General features: G+C 38.7%; 1 protein-coding gene across 2 annotated transcripts in view; it reads right to left on the reverse strand.

Moving 5' to 3' along the window:
* The window catches only part of SNX6 (sorting nexin 6), a 30297-nt gene extending 2766 nt beyond the window's left edge, over positions 1 to 27531 (reverse strand). The window contains exons 1-13 of one of the 2 annotated variants that reach the window (XM_087747159.1): positions 27496 to 27531; positions 27290 to 27337; positions 20592 to 20696; positions 19623 to 19733; positions 17913 to 18034; positions 15830 to 15953; positions 14438 to 14533; positions 13031 to 13136; positions 10499 to 10574; positions 9169 to 9208; positions 7790 to 7876; positions 6720 to 6879; positions 5577 to 5662 (exon numbers count right to left, since the gene is read on the reverse strand). In XM_087747159.1, the coding sequence (XP_087603285.1) occupies positions 5577 to 5662; positions 6720 to 6879; positions 7790 to 7876; positions 9169 to 9208; positions 10499 to 10574; positions 13031 to 13136; positions 14438 to 14533; positions 15830 to 15953; positions 17913 to 18034; positions 19623 to 19733; positions 20592 to 20696; positions 27290 to 27337; positions 27496 to 27501 (1167 nt within the window). In that variant the 5' untranslated portion in view covers positions 27502 to 27531. Of the gene's footprint in view, positions 1 to 5576; positions 5663 to 6719; positions 6880 to 7789; positions 7877 to 9168; positions 9209 to 10498; positions 10575 to 13030; positions 13137 to 14437; positions 14534 to 15829; positions 15954 to 17912; positions 18035 to 19622; positions 19734 to 20591; positions 20697 to 27289; positions 27341 to 27495 lie in introns of both variants that reach the window. The other variant, XM_087747158.1, reaches the window with a different exon arrangement.
* Positions 27532 to 27919: the final 388 nt, after the last annotated feature.

Here is a 27919-nt window from a genome sequence, read left to right on the forward strand (position 1 = left end):
CTGGCTATTCACTATTAAATAGCTGTACTAGATTTGTTCCCAAATCTGCAATCTCTGTGTAAGAAACAATGTTAGGTTGTTGACAGTGTTAAGAGTAAGTCCTATCAGGTTCAGATAAAATGCCAGAACAAAACAGTCTGAATACCTAGTTACAAACATGGGAGAAACTGCTTCCTTCTAAAAATTTTTTGGATCCAAAAAGAAACCTGTAAAGAAAACTTCAAACAAACAAAAGCACGTAATGAAACAGTATCAGTAGCTGTGATTTGCACATCCTTGATAAACAGTTCACACAAGTACTAAAGAATTTGTAAGTCTTACTTTTTCAGTTGAAAGCATTTCAAGTGAGCTGTGGCAGACAGGCAGAAGGACACTTGTCCTCAGCCCAAAAAAGTAAGAAATCGTAATTCCATCCCCCATTAAGGTTCTTATAATCCAGATTAAGCAATTAACTAAATGCAAGGCTTCAAAGTAGAGGATTCCCAGTTGTGTCTACTGAATTCTTTTCAGTGTTCTCCAGAAGACGCTGACTTCAGTTACGGCTTCAACAGCTTTTTGTCCTTTTATGCCTATACTGGCAGAGGACAGTCACAAGCTATTTAACAGGCTTGTAGTTCTGCGATATGAACAAGTTCAATATACATGAGATGCATGGGGACTTGGTGGCCCATCTTTGTAGTGTACAGGATTCATAAATCTAAGGTCTCTGTACCGAACAGCTGATTATTGGCCGTAATGAAAAGGAATACTTCAGTCTGAAGTCTTCCATCTTAAAATGGAATACTTCAGTCTGAAGTATAAATTGTGGACTGCACGCAGGTTACCTATAACAAAAAAGTGATAGTGATCTTTTGGCCATCTCTTTACAGCCCATCAGCAGCACAAAGTCTATTTGCAATTCACAGGCCACTCTGTAGCACTCTGAAGAAAAGACAATACCAAGACGTCCTTTATGCATCAGTCATTTCCAGACTCAGCCAGCCAGTCTACTGAAATTTTCCAAACAGGCAAATCATTCATTTTCATTAGATCAAATTTACAAAGTTCACAAGAACAACCTTATTAAAATTATAATAAATCAAGGACAATAGAGGCTGTGAGCCATTACTCTTTCTGGCTGCAACATCTGACATACTTGACTTGTATCAGCATAGCTCGAGAAAGTCCTATAAATTCAGATTCAGAAAAGTGTTTCTTGCCAACTCAGACTCCTAAGCTCTAGATATTACAGTTATTTGCAGAACCACTGTGACAGAAACATCCTTTTCAGGAAAGAAAGAATTACTGACAAAGCATTTAACCAAATCCCTTAGCATTGGATTTTGCTCCCATCTTCTCTCAGTTCCAAACAGACATCTGTTGCTAGTAATGCAACAAATTCTTTTCCCACACAAACCCATAGAAGCAAGAGCACATATATTAGTATTTGTGGAAAGAGATGTTTAGATTTTTTTTATTTTTTTTATTTGAAGGAAGTGGCTATCTTACTCATTTACAATTCATCTGGCAAAAGATTCTAAAAGCAGGCTATAAATGCTTTAAGTATATAACCGTAGCAGTTTCACCAGCTATTAAACCTCCCTTCTTCAACATGAAGTCCAACACAGGAACACCTCAAAATCCAACTGCTTAAAATACTGAACAGGTTTAAATGCAGCTTTTGCACTAAATGCCCAAACACTTAATCAGGTCTTACATTAGCTACAGCTGCATGAAGTCATGAAGAAACCCAGAGCTTGCAAAACAGAAGCTAAACACTACCTAGAGGGATAGTCAGACAGAATGGCCATAGAAAAAGAAACATCAATCTGTTTAGTATAGGTCAGAGACCAAGCAGAATCTAAAGCTGCAGTTTGGCAGCTATTTTAAGTAAATCTAGGGTCCATGCTGTTGATAAGAAGGCAGTGCTCTCTTATTCTCAGACCCTCCCAGCCAAAACTGTGTGTTTTGACACAAGGGATGGTGTGAAAACAAGACTGAAAGTAAAGCTTAGAAAAATCCAGAGCAATCTTTTAGCTCCATCTTACTACGCAGCTGCAAACATAATAGTGCCAACATAAGGGAAAGAAACAGTCACGCATCATCATCATCCTTTCTGCCAGTAGTCTGCACTCGCATCAACTTAAAGCAATCTCAACCCACAGTCTGATTTTCAGCTTTTTCAAAAGTCTGGAGCTGCAACCAGGAAAGGATAAGAGGATATTAGCAGATTAAACCAAGTATTTTATAAGGAAGTAGTATGAACACAACTGGGCAGAGAGGGTGCACTTGGTATTTGTATATAGTGTTCTTGATTTACTAAAAGTTTGATTTCCCTATCACCCTCCAGTCTTCTAGAGCCACACAGCCTGATACAGCTCAGGAAACGCAAGCCGTCTCTCAGAACCTTCTCTTGATACTTTGGTCATTCTGACTTCTTCAGTGCGATGATCTCTGTGTTTTGAGTTTTGTGTTTTTCTTTCCACACAGAGCAAATAACTTTTAACAGTAAGTCACGCAGCAGCCTTCATTGTGGCTGAATTCCTCCCAAAGACAGCCTCTCAGGTGAGTTCCAGCACCCACTGCTGCATCAGATTTCACCGCCATGCTTTCTGTGCCAGGCAGCTCCAAGTCCAGAAGACATGTGGCTAGACTGATTCAGAGACAGATGCATCTGTATGAGGTGTAGTCTGGAGGTACTCGTTCCAGAAAAAACAAACAAACAAAAAAACCCCCAACACAGTAGAAGACTTGTAGGAAAAGCCTGCAGCAGTGTTATTTGTTGCCCCCAGCTGCCACTCCCCAGTTAGCTTTTTTGCTGGAAAGAGCACTTAGACCCGAGTAACAGGTCATGTTGCAAAGTCTGGGAGTGCTGTGCTCCCCATGCCATTGACAAGCCAAGCCATTTCCAGTTTGGGGCTGCTAAAACTTCACCTGCCTCCAGTAGCTGCAAAAGCACGAAGACAGGGACTGCTGCAGCATCAGGCAAAGTATTCTGTCCAGAACCTTAAAGCAGGGGGCTTTTGATCTGACTTCATTAATTTACTGCCTACATGAAAAAGGAGCTTTCTTTTTGCTTCTACCAGCCCTCTTTTAGCTCTATGGCAAGAGGAATTAGGTGTCTACAAACACCCCAAGCTTACCCCAGCCAAAACGAGGGCTACTTAGCCTCCCTGAAATGGGAGCATTGTTCATGATTTGCATTGCAACAATTGTAAAAATGTCCTCTCTGGGACAAGGAGAAACCTTCATATTCCCCTAACGTTGCTCTTCGCACATCAGGGCACAATGCTCTCTCAAAAAACCCCAAGTCTTTTCATATCTTCTTTCTTCCTTTTATGGAACTACCTCAGAAAGCCTCCACCAAACCATTTCATCCCTCAATACTCTGTATAGACTAATAAAAACCTATCCGTAAGACTATCCTCAAATATGCAGGCTATAACATTAATAAGAAAACTTCCCATTATATAAAATTGAAAAATATGATATATTGTAAATTCTGTAATAATCCAACTCCAAATCAGTAGAAATAAAAGCACAGCAACCAAACTGATCCATCTGTAGTAGCTTGTTTTAAATAAATACAAAACACAGGCTTTGGAAAAACAGAACTTTCAAATCTAGTGAGAAACAAAATATCCTTTCATTCAACAAGTCACAACATTTGTTAACATTTCAAGAACTGTCAACCTTAGTCAAAATAACCTTTTATATTGTAAAGTTTTAAATATTCAAAACTGTCTAGTGAATCTTGGGGTACTCCATGATGAAGTTGGTGAAAAGGGTCAGCGAAAAACAAAAGTTCACCTTCAAAAATAGGACTACAGTTCAAAGCTTCTATTACAGCCTTATATACTCCTTGTTAGTAAATTTACTAAGACAAGGTAAGTCACAGACTGAGACAGACTATCTGAAGAACTAAGTCTTAAACACAAGCTGTGGTGACAAATGAAGTACAGCTAAAAAAATTCAAGCTCTTCCAGGTAAACTGAGGACACCAAGAAGCACATATCAAGTAAGTTGAAAGCTACAGAAATTAAGCATTTTCCCCTTTCCTTCTGCAGTTACTAGCTGTCAAAATTCAAGAAAATATTACTACAAGATTTTGACTTGCACAGAGAGTTAATACAAATGATTCTTTAAGGACACTTTAGAAGATAGAGACATTTTCTGAGCATTCCAACTCCAAGGCATACAGGGACTTCAGCAAGGGTCAGTCACAAGAGATGAAGAGTCAATGACTGAAGCAGGACAGAAGCACTGTGGATTCATTCCCTTATTAAAGCACGATAGGGCAAATCAATAAAAACTGTTGCAAGTGTGACTGTTAGGACTATTAATTTCACTAAAATCCGTAACCAGTACATACATGACCAAACATGGGGATTTCCGGGAGACTCAGGGCTGGATATAGACAGCTGTTACACACAGAGAAGTAGGAAGGATGAATAGCGGCAAGTATTATGAGAAGTTTTAAGACTTTAGGGGAAATAGAGCTGAATTTCTGATATAGCACATTAAAGTAAGCACTGTTTAACTGAAAAAGGAGTCAAGTATTCCAGACCTTACCAATTGCTTTACCAGCTGAACTTCAACCTACACAGATTTAAAAAAAAAAAAGTCCCCAAAACAACCCTTTATACAGTGTATTAGTTTTACAAGCAGTGGGTTTGGCAGAATGAAGAATGACACCCTCAACGCTACTGAAAAGAGTGTAAAGCAGCAACAAGTTAACTCAGCAACACTATACACCTCTTAACTAGTTCTTTCAGCAGATATAATCTGAGTTAATTTAAAGCTTGGTAGTCAATGCACTTTCAGATTTGTAATGAGAATGAGAAATGCTAAAGAGTTGACTTTTAAAAGAAAGCTGCCTCCTGCTATAGAACTGTTAAAGTAAGAGACTGTTGTACTTGTCTACGAAATCAGAGCAGCTAACCTGATTTAACCAAAAACATTAATTTCATATGAATTAAAAGAATCAAATACATTGTGAAATTTAAAGACGGTACAGGCCCCTTGAAGCTTTTCTCCTGCAAAAATTTATTTTATTGAAAAGGCTATCTGCAATATTCCTCTTTTGTTAGCACTTTATAGTTTAAAGGCAAAAAGGTTTAAAAAGCACACTCAGAGTAACACTGATCTGACTTCAGACAGGCCTGCGTGATCAAATGCTTAATAGCCTGCCTATCCTATACATCAAGTCCCCAACATCTGGATAACAGGAGAAACCACTTCCTATCTCACAGTAAAATGGTGAGATGATGTTTTAAAAATAGGCAGGTATTCAAACTCTGCAGTTATAAATATCAAACAGCTAGAGAAACATAAAACTGAAGCCAAAACTGCCTTTAGAAAAAATCTCCTTGAAGACACCTCAAGCACACCAGTCCCTTGGAGATATTTCACCTATACTTCCCCTCTCCCCCCCCCCCCCATTATTCAAGAAAGTTCACCTTTCTGGATGATGCTTACCTTCAAATTCCCCTTCCTGAATGAAGTACGTATCACACAACAAATGTAGCCATTTCGGTTATTCGAGAATATAATATTTAAAATCAGTTGAAATATAGGCCAAAAAGGATCACCATTACCTTAGCATGCTTTAATTCCAGTTCTGCTAGTTCCACCAGGTTTTTTCTGAATGCTGCAACCCTTCTTGTCTTAAAGTCTATCAGTTCTATACAAAATAAAAATTGATTCATTAACAGTATTATTGCTAGTGCCTTCAACTGTTACCTCTTCCATCCTGAAGGAAGTCTGTTAAAGGGTAAGAGAAGGCACCAGGAAAAAACTCAAGTTTAATCTCAGCACATTCCAGCCTCAGAGATACTGTTACACTGTTGGATGAAAGCAAACCATCATTGCAGTTCCTTATCTCTAGCTAACCTTTTGTGGACACAAAGCTCTTTCGAAAAAAGACTGCAATGTGGATGCTTTTAAACATTTCATTCTCTTACTCCATGTGCACTGTTCTTTCAAGGCTGATATCTAGAATTATCTGGGAAAGATACTAAGCTAAAACTAGCACGAAGAGCGAAGGATGCAAGTATGCTGTACGGATATACCATTGTGGCTAATAGGATCGCTCATTCCCCACTGTCTCATTTATAGGAATCATTAGCCTGATTTACAGGGTCAAACAACTCTTAAATGATAAAAACAAAAGAGCATGGTGTTTAAACCTTGAACAAATCTGCCCCAAATAATGAGTCAGATGACTACTAACTCACAACAATCTTCGCTTAAAAAAAAAAAAAAAAAAGTAAGATTCCAGGAAAAAGGGAACATGTAAATAAGGTTCCTTTTCTCTAGAGCTACTGTAAGGCTGCAACTCCAGTGAAATCCCATCTCCTGATCTCTCCCTTTTCTAATGTAGTATCATCTCTGCGACAGACTGCTGCCTTCACAGTAGAATGCATAAAACCAAAAGGGGAATGTCAACAATAGTTTAAAAGACAAGGTTTGCCTTTACTGCCAGCAATCATCATTTTGTATCCTATCCTGTTTGTATTAAAAAAGTGGTTAACAAATAATTTGTACTTAAGAGTTTGCTCTGCCTAATGGAGCTATGAGGAGCCACAGGAAAATATAATTTGAACTTTCTAAAACAAGTAAATACTGATTAAAAGATAATAGTTCAGCTTAGGAAACAACAAAAATCTGTTCTCATTAATAATATCCTAAAATCTGTTAATTTTCAAGTAGTAACACAGGAACAAGGACCACCGAAATACCTTGTTTTGCCGATTCAGATATTTTCTCAAATTTCTGACAGCATATTTGCTGAGTAGTTTCAGCTTGCAGCACATCTTTATTTTTTGCTCTTGCTTTATCCAATGCCTTATTAGCATTTTCATAATCCACTAGTGACCTAGATCTTCTATATAGGAGATCCTATTAAAAAAACCATAAAGAATGTATAGAGTGTACAAGAATCTACCCAAAAATTTTAGTATATACCAAGTAATTAAAAAAAATTCAGATTGATTTTAGACTTTCTTGCTGTATTTCAGTTTTTACTAAATTATTTGCATTCACTTTACTTCATCCTGCAAGTCACAGGAATGTCCATACTGGATCAGACACAATTTAATATTGTTTGGTCTGCATCTTGTCTGACAGAGGCTAGTAACAGATGGCTTAGATGATACTCCAAAAAGCCTAAGAAGGGGCAATCACAGGAAATTTCACAGCTTCTTAGATTAGAAATAAACTATATTTAGATTATGTATTTGAAATAACACACAGGGCACAAGCAACAGCAGTAGCATTTTTTTGTGCAACAGTTATTGCTGTGATCTTCTAACTACAGACATTTTCTGTCAAATGCTTCCGCATTCTGTCACGTTACTTAAATATCTTACATCAAACAACACTAAGCATGAAATCTTCTGTAGGTACAGAATATCAAATCTGGCCTATGTGTTTTTGTATCAGCACTTGCAGATCATCTGGAGTATCCATTTTGAATATTAAACGTAGAACTGCTTGCAGTCTACAAGCAGCAAACACACTGCAAACACATGAACAATTCACCAACAGCTCTTCCACTGTTTTTAATTATCGAGGCGAAATCGTACGGTGTAAGTGGATCACACAGTTCCAAATAGTCAGTCTCAGTCAGAAACCGCATTGTTACTCCTTATATACAACAGAGATCCAGTTTTTACAGTTGAGGAAGAAATTGCATGGTAGAGGTGGCAGCATTTTAACCTATCTACTGTGTATTTCTCAAGATGATCCCTTCTCTCTTCCCGCCCCCCCCCCCCCCCCATTACACTGAACAAAACCCCGTAAAATTCACCTTAGCAGCTTGAGATTCCCTTAGGTAGTATTTCAGAAGATCAGAAAGTTTAAGATCTTCATCAGCAGATACCCGGGCCTCTATTTTCTGGAAAAACAGTAAGTAAAAGCATCAATTTAAAAACATCCAGGCTTTGGGTACTCACTTGTATGATGTAAACACAACATAAAATATACAACAGTACATGACAGATCGTCTTTTTCAAAAACTAAGATCATGCATTTGTGACAGAATACTAAAAGATGCATCATGAGAAGCAGTATTAGGATTTTGCACTAAAATGTAAGCAATAACCCATTGTGAGAGCAGTAATTGCCAACTAGCTTTCTATTTTAAACAATGCTTTCTTCCCAATTTCAATTGTATGTATCATATACTTAAGGACATGGTTTAGTGGTGGACTTGGCAGCGCTACATTAATGGTTGGACTTGATGATCTTAAAGGTCTTTTCCAACCTAAACGATTCTATGATTCTATACACTAGGAAAACAGCAGAGAAACAAGAACTTACCTAGTATAAAGAGTTGCACAAGGAGTTTTGTGTTGTTGTTGAGATCAAAGGAAAAGAAATTTTTAAGGCACCTTTGCAGACTAGCTGTGTAACTGCATGTATTAAATGGTCCAAAAGTCCAATAAACTTATTTGCTTGTATTTGAAATAAATATTTCTGTGAATTTAGAAACAGAGTCTGCAAGTGCATTTTTTAAATCTTAATTTAAAAAAAAGAATTCTAAAAGGCAACATTTTCGGTCAAAGCAAGTAATTCCGTTAACTTGATTTTCTTTAAAGTATGTATTTATGCATATATAACTGTCCGTGTTTAGGAAATGCACACATTTTTCATTTCAAAGTTTTCCTGATACACGGCATGCATCTTCCACTCTACCAAGCCAAACAAATAAGGCAAAAGAGACAAGATACTTGCAAATCTGGTTAGGAGCATCAGCAAGTATTTCTGATTTTTAATTGCAGAAACAGACCTTGGCTCCAGAAAAAAGCAGCATAACCACCATTTTTTGGATTAAGGATTACATTTCTTCATTTCTTTTTTCCATAACAAGTTGTGCGATACCCAGTAACAAGTATGGAAGACCTCTAAGCATTTTAGGGGAACAGCAGCTTTACTAGGGTATTACACAGAAGACAGGAAGACTGCCTAAAAATGTTTAGTAGACTGAAGACTCCTAAGGATCAATCATTTAATAAAACAAATGACTGAAATCTTATGCTTTTTCATTCCCTACCACACATTGCTTAAATGCTTCATACAGAAGCATCCATAAAACATCCACATATTAATGTCTAGTTGACACAAGATGTCCTGACACTTCCAGGATGTACACAAAAAATATATGCAAAAAGGTTTCATAGTACATACCCTTGTTTTGTCAAATAACTCTGATACCTTCAGAAAAAACCTGCAAAGGAAATAGCTTATATTACAATATTAATTTGAACAGTCTAATTACTCTCTAGAACTCTAAATATAATCCATGTCTAGCAACAAAGACTGTAAAGGCACTGCTTAGAATTGTAATTCACAGAACTCAGAGAACATAATAGTTTCAAATTGTAGCACTTCAAATATCTGGGAATTGTACAACTTATGAAAAGGTAAGAGACAAACAAAGCATAATGGATGGATGTCTTTTACTAAAGAATAATTGCACAGCTCCTCAGGGATTCTTTATGCTTCTGTGAATTAAACCCCAAACACCAACACCCTGGTTAATGGTCCTACGCTATTATCAAGCGTCTTTCACTCAAATTTGAAGGTACTTTTCTTCACACAGTAAACATAACGCATGCCTTACTTTGAATTCAGGGAGGCTGAGCAACCATGTGGCACATCTTCATCACAGGAGACAATACAAGGGTTCAGTATAACAGCAGACTGAATTACAGTCAAATCACACTGTTTTGACAGAAGGCAGGCACGAGTCCTGACAGACCCTAACAGACTACATCAAATCTCAATACTGTAACCAAAGTAATGGATAGTAAGCTATCACCACATTTGGAAGTATATCATTGTAATTCAGGTAAATTAATAAATGTAAGTTAACTTTCATGCTCATCTCCTACCTGTCATCACACTAACTAATAAGTGTACACGTTTACAAGCATCAACATCGTTAAGCTAGCTAAGTTTTACTTTCAGATACACCAAACTTCATATTCAAGCAAATCACTGAAAGATTAAAGGACAGACATCTGTACATAGAGACTCTCTTCTATTTTCAAAGTTTTAGGGATCTCCATAGATTCCTTTGTTTTCCTAAAGGCAGCAAAATTGCCAGAACAGCAAAACTATTTTTCAAGATGTTGGTCCAGGGAACACCCACAAAAATCAGTATACTCAGACAGAGACCTGTTCTTGCTGCACATGTCAAAGGACTTAAAACACTTAAAAAAAAAAAAATGTGAAAGAGTTGGGTTGTTTTCTTATTCTGTGAGGACTTTTCCATCTCATCTGTGTAATTTTCTACAAACTGCAGAAAACAGCATTTCTTTATGGACAAATACTAAAGCAAAAATATTAAAGCAGCTTGTTACAGAAATGAAATACTAGAGAAGAAAATCTCTTAATGCAATATAACTATAATAAATTGTGTTTTTCTCATAACAAGAGAGCTACCGGTCTCAGCGGGTCACCATTAAGACTGCTACTTAGCGAATTCCCCTGTAAGTTATTAACAACATCTTACTTGCATATATCTGTGGAGTCCTGCGTTCCTAATGCATATAATGAAGAACCAATTCTATTATAGTCATCCGCCACATCTAGAAAAAACAAACAAGCACTTGTTTTATTATTTCATTCCTCTTCTTTCTGAAAATTTTGAAGTTCCTCTCTTTCTTTCTCAAAGTAGGTGTTTTTCTAAAAGGAACATGCTTTAACACAAAAGCAGAAATAAGATTTCAATAATGTCACTTATTATGAAGGATAATTTTGCACAATAAACACGGTGCTCTCACCAAATCGTGAAGTCTGTAATTTATCTAGGAATATTTAATACAATTAGCACCTGCTCGGTAAATTTATTGTGCAACTTTGTTAGGTTTTACTTTGGTGGAAGATGTACAAACTCAATGGCTAAAGTCTGAATTTAAATCTGAATCTAAAGTCTAAAGCTATTTGGAAAAAAAAAAAAATCACAGTCTAACAAAGAGTAAGTCTCTGTGTTTGAGAGCAGTAAATTGAATACAAACTCCAAACTACCAAAATACAGGGCTATACGCACAACACCTTTTCTAGCGCACGCGTAATTTTCAGGAAACCCCTACCTCATCAACAAGTGGTCACTGGTTGAAGTAGCATTAGTGTTAAAACATTTTAAACAATGAAATTAGAAGCAGGGTTTGTAAAGAAGGCTGCATAATTTGACTGACGAGGTATTGCTATATAGTAAAAAAAAAAGTCAAATCTTTGCACAGATGGCTTTTTTAAAGAGCTTTTAGTATAAACTCAATGGATGATGAAAACACTAGCAGATCCAAGCAATGAACAGGAAAATATATTTGCTTGTTGTTTTTGAAGTTTATATGCCTTTAAGCAGATTTTTTTTTTTTAAATAACACAACCTTGTTTTAACAGATTGAGTGGGTCACCTTCCACTCAATTCATTACTTTATACATCCCAAGGGAATCAGTGCAGTTGGTTACAGTGAAGAACGGTATTAGGAAGCCATTAACCTCCCCTTCTATTCCTCCCATTTAAATGTAAAAATAGATTTTCTGCTGGAAATAGGAAGTCACTATCTTTTGCAAGCCCTGCAGCTCGCTGTCAATCATAAGTTATCCATAAACTACAGATTGCCCATTTCCAAAACAGGCTTCCTGGGTGATTGCTCTACCCGTCTAGCCAGAATTTCAAAAGGTGTCATTTGTCCCAATTTGCAGTTTGATGGAAGTTGTCAGTAAACATCGTAGGTGATTTGAGTCTGAAAGCCAGTGAAGCTTTGTCACGAGTTTGAGAAATCTTTTCCCACCAGATCCTCTACAACCTCATTTCTAACAATACAACCAACGTGAAAGGCTCTCTCACTACCTAAAGTTTGGCACCTAACTACCATGAATGAAGTCCAGTTTTCATTTTAAGAAAGCAAACAAAACACCAGAAACCACTTTGGGTGGGAACTGAATGAAGACACAGGGTCTCTTAGTACTTCATTAAGCCATAACTGACTCTCCCCATCTCCTAACATAGATACTAAAGCTACAAAATACTGTCTTCACACAAGAGCAAGAGAAGCATCTGAAGAGCTAAGTAAATTCTTAATTTAATGTCTCATTCAATATCCACTTTAGAGTCCTTATCAATGGAGATTCATAAAAGGCTTGTGGCCTGGTTTTGTGTGAACTATATTACTGTAGATAGCAAAGACAGAATCTGTGTATCAGACACAAACTTCCAGAAAGTAAACAGAATCTAGTAGTTCAATTTTATCGAGGCACAAAAATTTAAAATCAAGGGTAATGAAGGTCAACTTTTTTCTGAGCTTCTCAAAACAGAGTAATCCTAAACCAAACACAGTAGTCCTAAACCAAAGATTTTCTATTTTCTCAAATTAATGCACTGCACTTGAGAAGACTACCTAGAGCTTCCAGAAATCACATCAGCTAGCACTCAGCTTAGGAAGAAAAATCAATAGCTAAGTGGAAAATCTCACCTCAGTAAGAAAAGGGGTCCTGCAGACCAAACTACTGCATGTACACATTCCAGTCTCCATTCTAAAAGGCTGAAAAATGGAAACCTGACTTCCCAGGCTAGAGCTAATGGCCCAAATAGGAGTTTGCTGCTCAGCAAGGTAATGCAATGCCTAGTGTGCCAAGAAATTGCACTCTGATGAATGCAAGCTCACCCAATCAAGAGCAACTTCATCAGGAGTAAAATCACATATACTGCTATTATTACCCACCCTTACACTTTAAAGACTAAGGCTCAGACTTCAGAAAAAATATTATTACGTGAAGTGTGTTTCTCTTCAAAGGGACAGCATGAAGAATCAAGATATCTTCAGTGTCGCATCAGGCTGTTCTTACTCCATCTAGTCTATTATAGCAAAGGCTAAACTTTGAAAGTTAGATTAAACTTCTTTAGACTATCTGAAGACTACATTTGGAGAAATTAGTCAACTTTTCGCATGCAAAAAGAAAACTAAAAATTACTGCTCCTCACGAACTACTTCTGTACAATTTAACTAGTACTATTTTCCACCCTGGAAAAAGAACTCACTTTTATGTGATCTTGTCATTTTATCAGATTTGGCAGAGGCATCTTTGACTCGGTTGTGATATTCTACAAGGAATGTTCTTTCATGTTCAAAGAAGTCATCCACATCCTACAAAAAACAATTTAAACAGGATTTCATTCACTCTGTACAGAGCAACTGCAGAGTAAATTTGCATATATTGCTGTTGCTGTGACATTAAATGCAATCTATTTTTATTGTCTAAACCACCATTTATGTAAACTGATTTCTTCTTCACTTATCATGATCTGAAGTTTTATTAAGAATTTATTAAGAATTAAGAATTTGTAACAAGCATCTTAAAGGTCTAGATAACTAAACCTGAAGTGAAGGAAATAAATAATTTCACTACTAACTATCACTTTGATGACAGGAAAATAGAATAAATGTCAAATACTTAATAAAAGGACATCTACCTAGAAAAAGGGGAGGGAGGAAGAAAGACATCCAGTTGCACTAATGCTGCAGTCATAGCAGAGATGATATGAACTCCTAGCTCAGGAACGCTGATCTTGATGACAGATTTCTTTCAAGTTGGTAAATGTAGGTAAGTTTTAATATTTTCTGCATTACAATTCGAGATATTTAGTTTATATTTATTTTTAAAAATCCTCTAAAATAGCACAGATGCTCAATACCATGAGCCTACAGCACAGGCTTTGAACAATGCGCTTATGAAAACTGCTGGTTATTTGGACTTTATATTTTTCTCCAAGTCATAATTAATCCATGGTAATATCCACTTTCCAGTAGTTTTGAAACTCAATATTTTACAGATAGGAACTTTGGCTCCTCTAATTTGCTTGCAAATGGAAAGTTACCCCTAAAAAGAAAGGAGATCAAAATCATCTTCTACAGAATTTATGCTTGTTATAAAATCAGTCTTTCAAAATTGAATTTTCCTTTTTTTTTTTTTTTTTTTTTTTTTTTTTAATCTCAGTTACATTCTTGCATCTACTGGGAAAAACAGTATCACCTCTACTGCTGCTCTTAGCTTTGAAACATTAGAAGGATGTTACAAGGCTGGGAAAATTCACACAGTGTTACTAACTTCTGAGCTGCAGCAGTTGTCAAAGCTAGTGCACCTTCCCACTATATAAAATGACAGGCCAGAACAGAAAACAGATTATCAATTATCTGTGGATTAGAAAAATGCTTAATTTCATAAAACAGGGGAAAGAGTACTGGAAGTTCTCTTTCACAGAAGGAATCAGACATCTCTATCTTGCATCGAGGGCCACAGGTTCCTTCCCATGCTCTGCCTCTAATTCTTAAGTTAGACATCACTAAAAAAATTCCTTTTTTGTAGCTATGTAAAATTCTCCTTCATTAAAAAAAGGGGACAACAATGTTAATACATTTTAAATCTTGATATGTGAAGCAGTAATCACCTTTACTCCTGAAACAATGACACCATCTGCTGATTTAACCATATTTTTAAAGAAGTCTTCAAGTTTCTCTTTCTTATTTTTCCCACGAACACTCAACTGAAAAACAAATTCATTTATCAAGTTAGTTCATTTTCCGGAGGCAATAGAAGCTTTAAAAAAAAAAAAAAAAATAATAGAACCACATACCACAAGCTGCTACTCCTAAACCAGTTTTCCTGCTCTCTCCTTAGTCCTATACTCTGCACTAATTGGGGACAGGGCACCATGCACCCAGAACGACAGACTACCTCATTTACTAGACCGTTCTTTATCACCTAAAATACTATTCCAGGGGAAGGAAAAAAAAAATCAGCAACATTGTAGCACCTACAGATAATACCAAATGTACAAGGTGTACATTTCAGTTATCAATAATACAGTATTTATCATGCACAGTATAGCTGTTGAGTTAACCTAATATAATCAGGTTTTGCTCTTTTAAGTATAGAATAGCAGATCTTTGACTTTCAGATACCACAGAAGCATTTACCCCTCACTACACTGAGGATAATGTTGGTTTCAGCCTCCTCACACTCTTCCTGTCCATCTAAATTTGCCCAGTTTAGATAAACTGAGTTCCTGAACCAGTAAGCATTTCTGCATCAAGCAACAAGAGGATCCTCTATAGCATATTTTGAAGCTAAGCACGTACTCAGTTGAGCGAATCTTTGTAATTTCTTCAACATTCAATGCCGATTTCTGCAATTTTAAAAAGCAACTAAGAGCTGTTTACAGAATATGAGCAACCACTAACTCCAATGCCAAAGAGTTACTACGGATCCAGAAAGTCCTCTCCATTAACTCAAAATTAGATAGCAACTCAGTACATAACATGTGGATAGCCACACTAGTCCAATATCTAGGAAAAAAATTAACCAAATTTTCACCTGTATTATTAACAAAAAGGCTTTACTTATCAGAACATTTCACTAGAAATCCTCTCTAGTTTTGTTAGCAACCGAATTTAAATCACGGTTCCAAATCCTAAAAATTAGCATTCTGTCTTTGTTGCATCGTGCTTCACAAAAACAAAAAAGTTCAGTCAAAGAGTGGACAAGTATGTCACGTGAAATCACCGCCAAAAGCTAATCTTTTTAATCCAAACCATATTGGATTCCCATTAATATTTTTGATGCTGAGGCTAAAGCACATAGTGCATTTGGTTCCCCAGGTGGCAGCAAAATTAACTCCTACAAACTAAATGAATTTCCAACTTTTACAATACAAATATGCCTGGTATGAAGGAATTGATGCAATTTGCTCCAGGAGGTAAGCCTTCTTAATCGATTTTCCATCCTACCATAAAAGTACATCTTGATTTCTCTCACCAGCAACTCAGTTTGCAATACTCACATCCTGATTATATTCCAAGAACACATGGAAATTTAAATCCTTTCTCAAAATAGGATGTGCTGCCACGCGACACAAAAATACTTCATGCATTGCAACTGTCTTCTTGAATATTGCCAAATATTCACTGAAAACAAGAAAACAAGACAGACATAAGAATTTCATATGAAGCAATTAAGTTTGAGATAAGCCTAGTGAGCAGCTTTAGGAGATCCTCAGTAAGGATACAAAATTATAAGCTGATATAGTAGAGGTTATCATGCCAATATTTGATTTATACATAAATAAATAATACAATGTTAATACTAGGGGGAAGTTTGAAGCCCTAACAAATTACAGAGAGACTTTTAATGAAGACTCAACAAATACATTCTAATTTTTAAGGCCAGCTAACACAAACTGGTTTGCTGAAAGTGTAACCTCATTTAATTGTCCTTTCCTCAACTCCCCAAAAAACAAGAAATTGAGATAGACTACAGTCACTAGGCACTATGTAGCTGATGTGCAAATTCCTTCCTCCCCATCTCCATCCCCTTGCCTATTTGCACCCTCCTTACTTATTTAAATGTTTTGGTAGCTCTTTAGATAGCAGTCTTTTATTACATGTGAAAGCACCTAGCCTTTTGGGCTGAAGCTTACATGGATGTCTTGCTTCATAGTGGTTCTAAAAGTGAAATTAAGTGCTGCATTTGGTAGGTACAAAAAAAAAAATCACGTTTAACCATGACAATTGCATAGTTGCCCAGTTCAGCCAACTCAACTTTAAAGCAATGACTCATTTGTGATTTAATTAAGAGGAAGGCATTCTTATCAATACAAGTTTGCTAGAATCCATTTTGCTTTGCAAATTCAATAAGATGTAACTTGTCTAGAAATGAGGAAGGGGCTGTATTCCCCATTCTGAGGTCAAACAGTGAAGTGATAATGAACACTTTTGCTTCCACTATGTGCAAGGAGGTTAAGATTTACATACCAGCAAACCAGCAGGGCCAGTGTTGGGAGATGTTTGATCTCAGTGAGAGTAGTTGTCATTCAGTGAAGACAAAAAAGGAGGATGCAGAGGATGGAGGTGGCAGTAGAAGAAACCCAAAGTTTTCTGTGTTATCCAACCCCTAACCAGACCACAAGAGAATCATGATCAGGGCCGCTGGAAAACCACAGATTCTTTAAAATCTATAGTGTTTTGCTAATTTCCAGTTTTCTGCAGATGAAGTGTATATCTACTCTGCTATAAATTATGTTGTATGTAACACTAATACAGAGCTTTTTAAGACATTTGCTCACAGCAGCTGGAGTTCGGAGAGAAAGCAGCAGTTCTAAGAGTTCTATGTACTTTTCTTGCCAATTCAGAGCTCTTGATAGAAGCAGTCTAGAAGCAGCGTAAATATACACTTGAAAACTGAAACCAATGACAGGAAAAAGATCAAAGAAGTGAATGCATGATAAGGAAAGTGGATGAAGCAAGGAGAAACTTCACTGTGTAACTCAATATGGAACAAAAAGCCTTAGAGCAGATATTTCAATACACATTAAATTCACAGTAAGGGAAAATACTATTTTAAGGAAGTATATTCTCCTTGCACAAAAAAAAAAAAGGGAGTATCAAAAAAAAGTATTTGCTAGTAATCTCCATATTTCTTGGGGAACAGAAGGTTGGCATCTACATTTACAGTACCAACCACGTGCAAAAATCCCTAGTTCAAACACTACATGTATAAACCTTAAAGTTTCATTATGCCTATAAAGTGTGGAACACCGGAAGTAAAAAAGATAGAGGTTACCTCCTCCCTTTGCAGGCATTCTGTGAAGAAAAGGATCTGACTAGTTTTTTCGTTATAAAAGAATGCTCAAGAACAAGCTGATTTTTTTTTTCCTGTTTCAGATCTTCCATGAAATTATTTCTACAATTTTCCTAATGGCTCTGATCATGATCACTAAGATAACCCTGGTTATGTAGCAACTAGGTTCTCAAGCCTATATCTCACAGAGAACCATTACAGTGAAATCAGAAACATGGGACAGCAAACAGCATTAAAAGTTGAAGGATTTAAAAAAAAGAAAAAAAAAAGTAATCAAGTCTACATACGCCTCCAGTTCTTGTTTCATCTTGGTGAATTCTTCTTTAGTCATTGATCCTTCCCCTTCTCCAAGTTTCTGCAGTTTCTCCCTTGAGGCATCAAAGTCAGGCCTGGGTGGTGCTGGTGGAATCTGGAATTGAATCAATTTTTTTTTTTAATTGCTCATCTTCTCAGTCAAACAACATCCATTCAGTACAGGAACTATAAATTGCCTGCAGCTTTCTAATATATGGCTCTCTCTTTCATCATTCATTACAGCATTTATGGATAAATTCTCTCATTCATGAGTTAGACCTGCTGCATTACTATATTAATTTTGGCCAAGTGTCCTTGAAGATTACTGAAGAATTAACTAATGGCTTCAGTAGTTTAATTACAACAGAAACCAAATAATACCTAGCTTTCCCAATAAAATGAATTAATACTTGAAATCATTATTTTATAATTAGTTTTGGTTTAGCTTATTTGGTAAGGATTGTTTCTTGTTTAAAGAAAAAAAAGAATTCCACAATTGTTTTCACACCATCCATTTATAACTCCCCAAAACTTTAAACCAAAAAAACCATTCCGTATTGTTTGCAGGCACTAGTTCTTTCTTGCAGCACTGTTGACATTAAAGATACATCTGTTGAAATAACAAAGCACACAGTAAACAAGTCTCTAGGTTAATCTTGCAATATAGCATATTAACATTGGAAGAGAAAACACTGCAGTCAAACTAATCCTGAACCACTATCAGTAAAGGAACACAGAGCAAAGCTAAACTATGTTTAAGTTTGAGTTCGCTGATAATTGCCCATTACATTAATGCATCACAAAAAAGAAAAATCCAGCATCCACACAGTCAACTGTCTGAAACTAGTTATTACTGCACTGAAGGTCTAGTCACTTCAAATAGCTTTTCTGACTAAAAAAAGACTAGCTCAAGAATGGTGTGACACATCACAGATTATATTCATCATAATGTACCCACTAGTCAATTAGAAATACATGTTTACCTTATGAATCAGTAGACACCCCTCCCAAACACAAAATGAATACCCAACTTTCACACAAAGATGACAAATATTCCTATTTGTAATTAAAGTATGAACAGCAGCACCCATTTTTAATAGGCAGTATCGTAAGGTGACTATTTTGGGACCTCTGATCCCTGAAGGCCTGAAATAAATGTCAAACCATAAGTTGTTAAGTTGTGTATTAAGGTTCTTTGTAGTTCTAGATGGTGTTTGTGTTGGTTTTTTCCCCTCCAACCGATTTACGGTAAAATGATTCTGATCTTCGTAATAAAAACTGGAGAAGTCTAATTACTAGAGATTAGTTACTGCACTCTGCCATTCCAGCTAAAACAAAGGCAACATGAAACTTGTAACTAAGTTAAACATTGACTTGCAAAAACAATACTACGAAGTTATATAGTTCACCTATCTCCCACACTTTTAACATAGTGGATTAAAAATACACTTGGATACAGATTAAACTACTCACTCCTTCAGAGTGAAAGGCAAGGAAGTATGACAACTACAGTAACTTTCCTCCAAGCTTGCTTCAACCATTGATTTTGTGTAATTGCATAAAATGAAGTATTAGAGCATCTGATCTGATTTTAGAAGAAATGAATACCTGCCGTTTCCATTGCATTTAAAAGCAGTCACAAGTACTTTCGATACCATCCACAGAAAACACTGCAAATAAACCAAAAGAACTGTAATACTTACAATATAGCCAGCATAGTCCTCATTCTCAACAAAAGAATCATGAAGCCAAATAAACTCTTCATGTTGCCGGACAACAGAAAATTCATTTTGTTTGAAATTTGGTAAGGAACTCTAGAAGGGGAAAAGGAGGAAGCATTATGAAAAAAAAAAAACAAACTAACACAAAACCAAAACCCACACACAAAAAAAAAAAACAAAACACCAAACTGTTTTTCATTACTATATGAAAAACACCTTGAAGGAACAATAAAAAAATCCCTGTAAAAATAATCCAAGTAAGGATTTGACCGAACAAAAATTCATACACCAATAATTACCCCCATCTTAATTAGTGCAGCAATGAATTGGTATGGGTTGCCCAAAGAGGCTGTGGAGTCTCCACCCTTGGAGATATTCAAAACCCAAATGGACAAGTCCTGAGCAATGTGCTTTGGTTCACCCTGATTTAATGGTGGGAGTGAGGAAGGAGATGGGAACTAAACGATCTCCAGAAATTTTATTCAACCTCAACTACTCTGTGATTCTGCGATCAATAAACATTCAAATCTAAAAAAAGAAGAAAAGCCATAAACAAGCAGTAACTAAAAATGATTCTTGAATGTAATTCCATTATGAAATACATTCTTAGAATCTGAAACCACAGCTAATATAATAAAAAACTATACTGAAGAATGTTGAAGTATGTTAGAGATTCTACCTGCAAATAGGCCAATTAATAAGCATGGGAATGGCATGACATCACACCAGTACAAAAAACTGAACGTCACTTTTTTCTGAGAAGTTTTTTAACTTCTTAACTTTTTAGCCATCTTTTTCCTAAGTGCTGCAGCTACAGTCTCTTAAATATGAGATAATGCTACTTTCTCATTTCCTTTGGATTGTGTTACACTTGTTTCAATAAACAGTTTAAGCAAACTTTCTTTTCTATATAATTAAGAAAACATTCAGTGTACAGGCCCAGGCTTTTACCTTTGTATGGACAGTGAATTTCACTTTGTCCCTCTCACTGAGTGCATCTGAGATATCCACTTGCAGAGCAGCATCAGTCTGGAGATCTACATTTATTGCTCTAAGCTAAACAAAGAAAAAAATCTATTTAGCTTAAATTAAAAAAAAAAAAAGTTAATTATATTTCCCTTATTCTTCCCCTGAGAAGAACTCCAATCTTGCTCGCAATACTGAACATCCTTAAAAGACTGAAGATTGATTACAAAAAAAACATGACATTAAAAGATTATTTCCAGCAGAAAAAGAAATTCCAGTAGTACTCCTTATGGCACATGTGACCATAAAAATAATTTCCTTTACTATACTCCTTGTTAGTGCGCTATTGTCATTTCAGCATATTGTTAACTTGCTAGTAATTGAGATGATCAAGACAAAGTACATTTACAGACAGCAGCAAGTTTCGTAGGTTTTTCTCTTCATTCACCCCGCTCTCCCGAATCAACAACCCACTCTAAGTAAATGTACTTGTAAAGGTAGTTATAAAGGCACTAACAGCTGGAAAGGTACTTTGAAGGAGAAAAGTGGTCCTATATTTCGAAGAAGCAAGAGCTATTCAAGACCTGGGTTACTCACATTGTCTTACACTAGTCTTTTGTTTAACATTTCCTACCATAGACTGAAAAAGCTTAACAAAAATAATACCCTGAACTTCACAGAGCTAAGACTCCTTGGAAATATTTTTCTGTGAAAGAAAAAAAAAACAAACAAAACAAACACCAACACACAAAAACCAAACCCAGGATTTCAGTCCCTTCAAAAACAGCATGAGAAATGGCGAAACTGCAAGGAATACACATATTTTTTTTCCACAAGACGTGAAACCTGAACTCTCTCACAAAATAATTCCAAAGTCACATCAAAAAGAAAATGATTCAATGATCAAATATAGAAAAATGGGAAGATTAGCTGAGCACCACAATGCTTGACAGGAACTGGGCCAAAAGCTTCAACAGTACTTGGTGAAACTTGCCTGAGGGACTGGATGCCATCCAGAGGGACCTGGACAAGCTTGAGAAGTGGGCCTGTGTGAATCTCATGAGGTTCAACAAGGCCAAGTGCAAGGTCCTGCACCTGGGTCAGGGCAATCCCTGGTATCAATAGAGGCTGGGCGATGAAGGGATTGAGAATAGCCCTGAGGAGAAGGACTTGGGGGTACTGACAGATGAAAAGCTGGACATGAGCCGGCAATGTGCTCTCGCAGCCCAGAAAGCCAACCATATCCTGGGCTGCATCAAAAGAAGCGTGGCCAGCAGCGCGAGGGAGGTGATTCTGCCCCTCTGCTCTGCTCTGGTGAGACCCCACCTGGAGTTCTGCATCCAGCTCTGGGGTCCTCAGCACAGGAAGGACACGGACCTGTTGGAGCGGGTCCAGAGGAGGGCCACAAAAATGATCAGAGGGATGGAGCACCTCTGCTATGAGGACAGGCTGAGAGAGCTGGGGTTGTTCAGCCTGGAGAAGAGAAGGCTGCGGGGAGACCCTATTGCCGCCTTTCAATACTTAAAGGGGGCCTACAAGAAAGATGCGGGTAGTCTTTTCAGCAAGGCCTGCTGCAACAGGACAAGGGGTAATCATTTTAAATTAGAGTAGATTTAGACTAAACACAAGGAAAAAGTTTTTCACAATGAGGGTGGTGAAACACTGGAACGGGTTGCCCAGAGAGGTGGTAGATGCCCCATCCTTGGAAACATTCAAGGTCAGGCTGGATGGGGCTCTGAGCAACCTGATCTAGTTGTAGATGTCCCTGCCAATTGCAGGGGGGTTGGACTAGATGACCTTTAAAGGCTCCTTCCATCCCAAAGCATTCTATGATTCTATGAAACTACAACCTCATCTAGACCCGAATTGGCAATTAGAGTCCTCTCACCCTTGTTGTTCTAGAGCAATTTGTCCCATGACAATTTAATCATCATGATCAAGAGACATTCAGAATATTTTTACAGGTACTAACTCTGAAATCTTCTCCAATCACATTGTCAAAAAATATTCCAATGTCATGCTCATGAGGCTTACTTTTTACTGAGACACTGTGTTTTCTTTGTTGCTGTTTTTTTTTTCTAGAAATATCACATTCTACCGTATAAAAATGCTTTGCCATACAAAGATACAGACTTTTTCCCAGAAAATTTTTCAGGACTGCATTTTGAAGCCCGTACTCAAGTACAAAAATGCTTCAAGTATCAGCAACGCACAGTAAAAAGGTTACACATGAGCAGATTTTTAAGGTAATGCTGCAAGGCACTGGAATGGCACTAGGAGAGAAGCATCAACTGCCACATCTTGTTTTCCACCAGTTACCTTAATCCTTATTTTAAATCATAGTGGTCAGCTCCCACTCTAGTTTTCTTGTTAACCTCAAGGCACGGACAACTCCGCTGCTTATGTAGTGGCAACCAGACTAATGTATCTTGGAATTAGTGTATTAAAGTAAACCAAAATCATACAGTCTAGCATATTCTGCTACGCTAGCAAAATGTAACACTTCAATAGCTACTACGCAAATACTAATAGCTTTTCCTTACAGCAAAGTTAGAAATCATTAAAACCACCACACAGTAACATATTCACACATGTGATTCAGGCATCACTTTTTGTTTCATTTTCCCAAGGTTTAGGGGGTCACTGCCTCACACAAAGGCCTATTATCATGCAACGATCCATTGCAGATCACTTCTCAGAGGCAGAATCTCCTAGCTCCTACTGAGTTTCCAATGTGCTTAACATCTAGTTTAGGAAAGAAAAATATAATCTGACATACCAATGTCTGCCTTATGTCATGACACCACATTTTTCAGCTTGTAAAAAAGTTTTTAGTAGTTACACTGTCTGGGGTACTGCTTGGTTTTCTCCGGTCCCCCAGAATACATTAACAAACAGAGTAATCTCAGCAACTAACCTGGATTATCCAAATGGTATTTTTGTAGTCTTTCACAGGTCACAAAAATTTCTACTAAAATTCTTTTTTCCCTCCTTTTTTTAATAAGTGGTACAATACAAAATTCTAAGATTCAGTATAACAGCTGTTCAAGTTTGTCACTGGTGCATACACAGTCTCTAGCGCAGCACACCCTGGCCATATGCACTATTCACAACTTTAGGAACAAAATGCCTACCTGTGCTGAGAAAATTATGAACCACTAAACATGACAACTTCACTCATGACATACAACTGTAAAGGACTATTTGTTTGATTATGCTGAGTTAAGTTAGTAACAGTTTTGAAGAGTTTAATCATATGTTAAATTATGCTGTGTAGCCTGACTGCCAACAGGGAACATTTTCATTTGCAACTGTAATGAAGCATTTATGAAAGGTGTCAAAGGCAATAGGAAAGTTGAAGGACTTTAAATGTATTCATGTGACACAATGGTTCACATTGCATTACTGGGAATTAAATTCACAAACATCATCATCACATAACAAACTTAAGCAATCTCTTCATCTACTTCCAAATCTTCCGATCTACTTCCAGAAGAAAAGTGCCACCAATGGATGGTTTTCTAGTCATGAAGGGAGTAGAAAATGAAAAAAATAAAATGCTACAAAGCCTGATTTGGGTGAAAAGTCTGATTTGGGTGAAAATTGAAATGTTAAGTACCTTAAATTCTGGAATTGGAGAAATGGAGGTGGGATACAGTTCCTTTGTATCTTGCCCCCCCTCCCTTCAATCTAATACATAAAACATAGCACAATAATTTTATGCTTAGATACATGCTCTACACCCATGCTGAACAACTTGCAAAACAAAAGCTAACTTAATTTAGCTGCTTTACAGTCTCCTATGCTACACCAAGAAAGTCTCTGTTTTATGCAAAGGGTCTAGAAAATACCAGAAGCCAAAACCAGGGCTAAGCAACATTACAGTACTAAAAGAGAACACAATGCAAAGAGAGGGTTTAGCACCTAAGCTCTTGCTCAAGGATCAATTATACTTCAAATGATAACGGAAGGAAGCTGGTAGACATAAGGGAAACAACCAAACCTTACATTCCTAGGTAATGTCATCCTTTAACAACAGTAACTTCTATACTCTAAGCTCTTTCAAAAATGTTAAGAGAAAAAGGACCCTTTCTTCAACGGGTTCTTTACTGGCAGATAAATACACAGAGCAAGGGAAACAAACAATACTTTTACAACAAAAGATTACAAAGTGTCATCACAGCATTAAGTTTCTAGCAGACCTCTTCTAAGGGATAGCTCATTTCCCCTAAATGAGTAGACAAGAGCATTAGCCAAGTCAGCTAAAGTTTGTATAGATATAAAACACATGAGACAGTACCAGTAGAGCAATACTATGCCACCTTTCAAAGCTTGTATTGTTTACATGAGAGAGACCACAAAAAACCCCAACAGGAACTGAGTTACTCCACGTGAACTCAATAGTATCTTCCTAAGCGAGATTTAGAAAAGCAATTCCCACAAGTTCATTTTATGCAGACCATTTATAATAAGTTCCTTCTACAGACCACCCACTGCTACTTCCTCAAAGATGATTCTCAGTGCTCTGTTTTACCCTTTTCCAGAAAAGGGTCCATATGGTATAACACAATTGTTCGAAAAATTACTGTTTCATGTGGCATCAGCATAATTTCCAGCCCTCTTTTTAGCCCATCACCCCCATGTTAAACTTAACACAACTGTAGCTGACCAACATGATTCTGAAGAGTTAAAAGTACAGTTGTCATAGCAATATCTGAATTCTAGAGAGGAAAAAGTACTGATTTTCAAAACTAAAAGCTCAATTACTCTAACCAGAAGTTGCCACCCATGCTTTCAAATAAAGGCTTGGCCTACTCATTTTTTAATTGCAAACAGAGGAAGGCAACAAATCAGAACCAGGGAAACACTTTATGAAAAGCTGTTTATTTTTATTACTGCTACTAAGAAAAAAAGAAGTTATGGTTTTGAAGATTAAAGTACAGCAAATCCATTCATGAACAGACTGCCAGTATTGCTTTTGATTAGATTTTCTGTATCACAATCAAAATCATGCAGATAACAAGCTGTGTTTAACCCCAAGGATTTACACAGCAGCGAAAAAGTTAAAAACCCAGAGTGACTGAAAATAAGAAACCTAAAACAATTAGGGAAAGCAGAAGGATGCTGTTCTGGTTTAATTCCTCAGTGCTGGATGAAGATGGGGGAGGCAGGGGAAGAAAAAAAAAAAAAAAAAAAAAAAAAAAGGACTGCACTTGGCCAACTGAGATGATGTAAGTTGTCCAACAGCACAAACAAGCCCGCTAAGAGATTTCTCAAGGCTTTCAAATTACCTTGTGAACTCTGACTACCTGTAGCCTAAGAAGGAAAACTAATAACCAACCAAACAAACAAGTTTCACGCAGGATCAGATCTGCATTGTTATGTTCTACCCGCACCTTCAGATAAAGACAACTGTGCACTTCAATGCCTGTTCCTAAATACTAGGGACAACCTTCATAAAATACAGCTCCATAATTAACAAGTTCTTCAGTCCTTGTTCTGAAGGCAGTCAAAGGACAACAATTTCCACCTTCTCTCTTTTTTATCCAGTATTCTTACTAAAGTAACTGCATAATTAAAGGCAAAAACTCTACAGTGACCAGAATTGGCCTAATACAATACTAGAATTCATTTTTTCATTTCTGGTCACAAATTGGAACATAAAACGCACTGAATTCCTACCACATGCATACAATTAAAAATCGCTTAGTACTTAACACTTGACACTTGAGTATGCGTGCATGATAAAAGGGTATACCAAAACAGTGTTTTTCAGATTTCGTATTTTTAGTAATACACTCAATGTAGCCACTTTAATAACCAGCAATCGCCAAGGCAACCTCAGCAACCCAGAAGCTGCTCTCCTCGCATACTCAGAGTCAGTCCTTCTCAAGATACTAACTGCCAGGGGTAATCCGTCTGAGTAAGTTATACTAGATGAGCTGATTTGTTGCTTCAGTGAGGCAGGCAGGCAAATTAAAGAAAGCTGGATGCAGCAGTTCAAATTGAAACGAAGGCCAGAAACAGCAGGGCAGAGAAAAAGGTTTTCTCAGTAAGAAGCATAATCGTGGCACCCCGTCCCAACACCAGAACTTCTTTTCAATAAAGAGTGTATTATGCAGGGCGATGTGAACGTCCCATTGTCACCTACGGGAGAAGCCCTGGTGCCCGAAGGGAGAAGGGAGGGCAGGACTCTCTCGCCCAGGCCCTGGCTCCCGACTGAAGAGGGAACCTGGGGCTCCCCGCAAGGCCGGCCGCCCCGCTCAGGACCACCGCGGCAGCCGGGGACGCGGAGGGAAGGCGAAGCGCCAGCGCCAGGCAGGACCCCCGGTCACCCCAGCGCCAGGCAGGACCCCGGCCACCCCAGCACACGCCCGAAGGGACTGCCCTTCCAGAACTTGGGTGGCGGAACAATGACAGATTCAAGGCAAAACACACGCACCCGGAGGCCGATTTCAGAGGGAGGCTGCGCTACTTCCACACGGGCAGGTCCCGTCAGGCAAACGCCCCGGGCCCGGACCCCGGAGCCCAGCCGCCCCCCGGCACCCCGCCTCCCTCCCGCTACCCGCGCAGGGGGCCGGGGCCCGGCGGCGGCCTGAGCGACCCCGGGGCGGGGGCCGGCCCTGCCCTCCCCGCCCAGCCCCCAGGCGCCGGGGTCCCTAACGCCGCCCCGCGGCACTCACCCCTCGGTCCTCCTCCGAGAGGAAATCTGGGCCGTCGTCCGAGCCTTCCTGCTGGGGGCGAAGAGGAGGCGGAGGCGGAGCGGGCCGGGGGGACGCGGCGGGGCACGGCCGGCGGCAGGAGGGTGGGGGGAGACAAAGCGCACAGGTTAGCGACCCGGCCGCAGCCGCCCGCCCCGCCCCGGCACCGCGGCCGCCCCGACACCCACCATCATGGCTGCTCCCCGCGCTCCGCGCCCGCCGGCCCGCCCGAGCACAGCGCCGAGGCGGGGCTGCGGCGCGCGGGGGCGGGGCGGGGCGGGGCGCGCGGGGCGGTGGCGGCGCCTCTCGCGAGGGAGCGGCGGGCGCGGGCCGCGCGCGCGTAGCCCGCCCCTCCCCCGCCCCGGCGCGCTCGGCGGCCGTTGAGGGGAGGGCGCGAGGCCTGGCGGGGCGGGCGGGGGCTTCGGCCGCGGGCCCTCGGCCCGGCGGTGGCCAGGCCCGGCGGCTGCGGGAGGGGGCTCTCCGCGGCGCGGGGAGAGGCGGGGAGCCGAGCCGAGCCGCCCCCGGGCGGGGAGGTTGCGGCAGGGGCCCCCTGTGTGGCGGCCGCCCCGGTTTTCCCCTGTGCGCCGTGGGTGTGCGCGGGCCCGTGCTGCA

Source organism: Nipponia nippon, unplaced genomic scaffold (genome assembly GCF_047370975.1).
Source record: "Nipponia nippon isolate SJK-2023a ecotype South Korea unplaced genomic scaffold, ASM4737097v1 scaffold_11, whole genome shotgun sequence".
NCBI lineage: Eukaryota > Metazoa > Chordata > Aves > Pelecaniformes > Threskiornithidae > Nipponia > Nipponia nippon.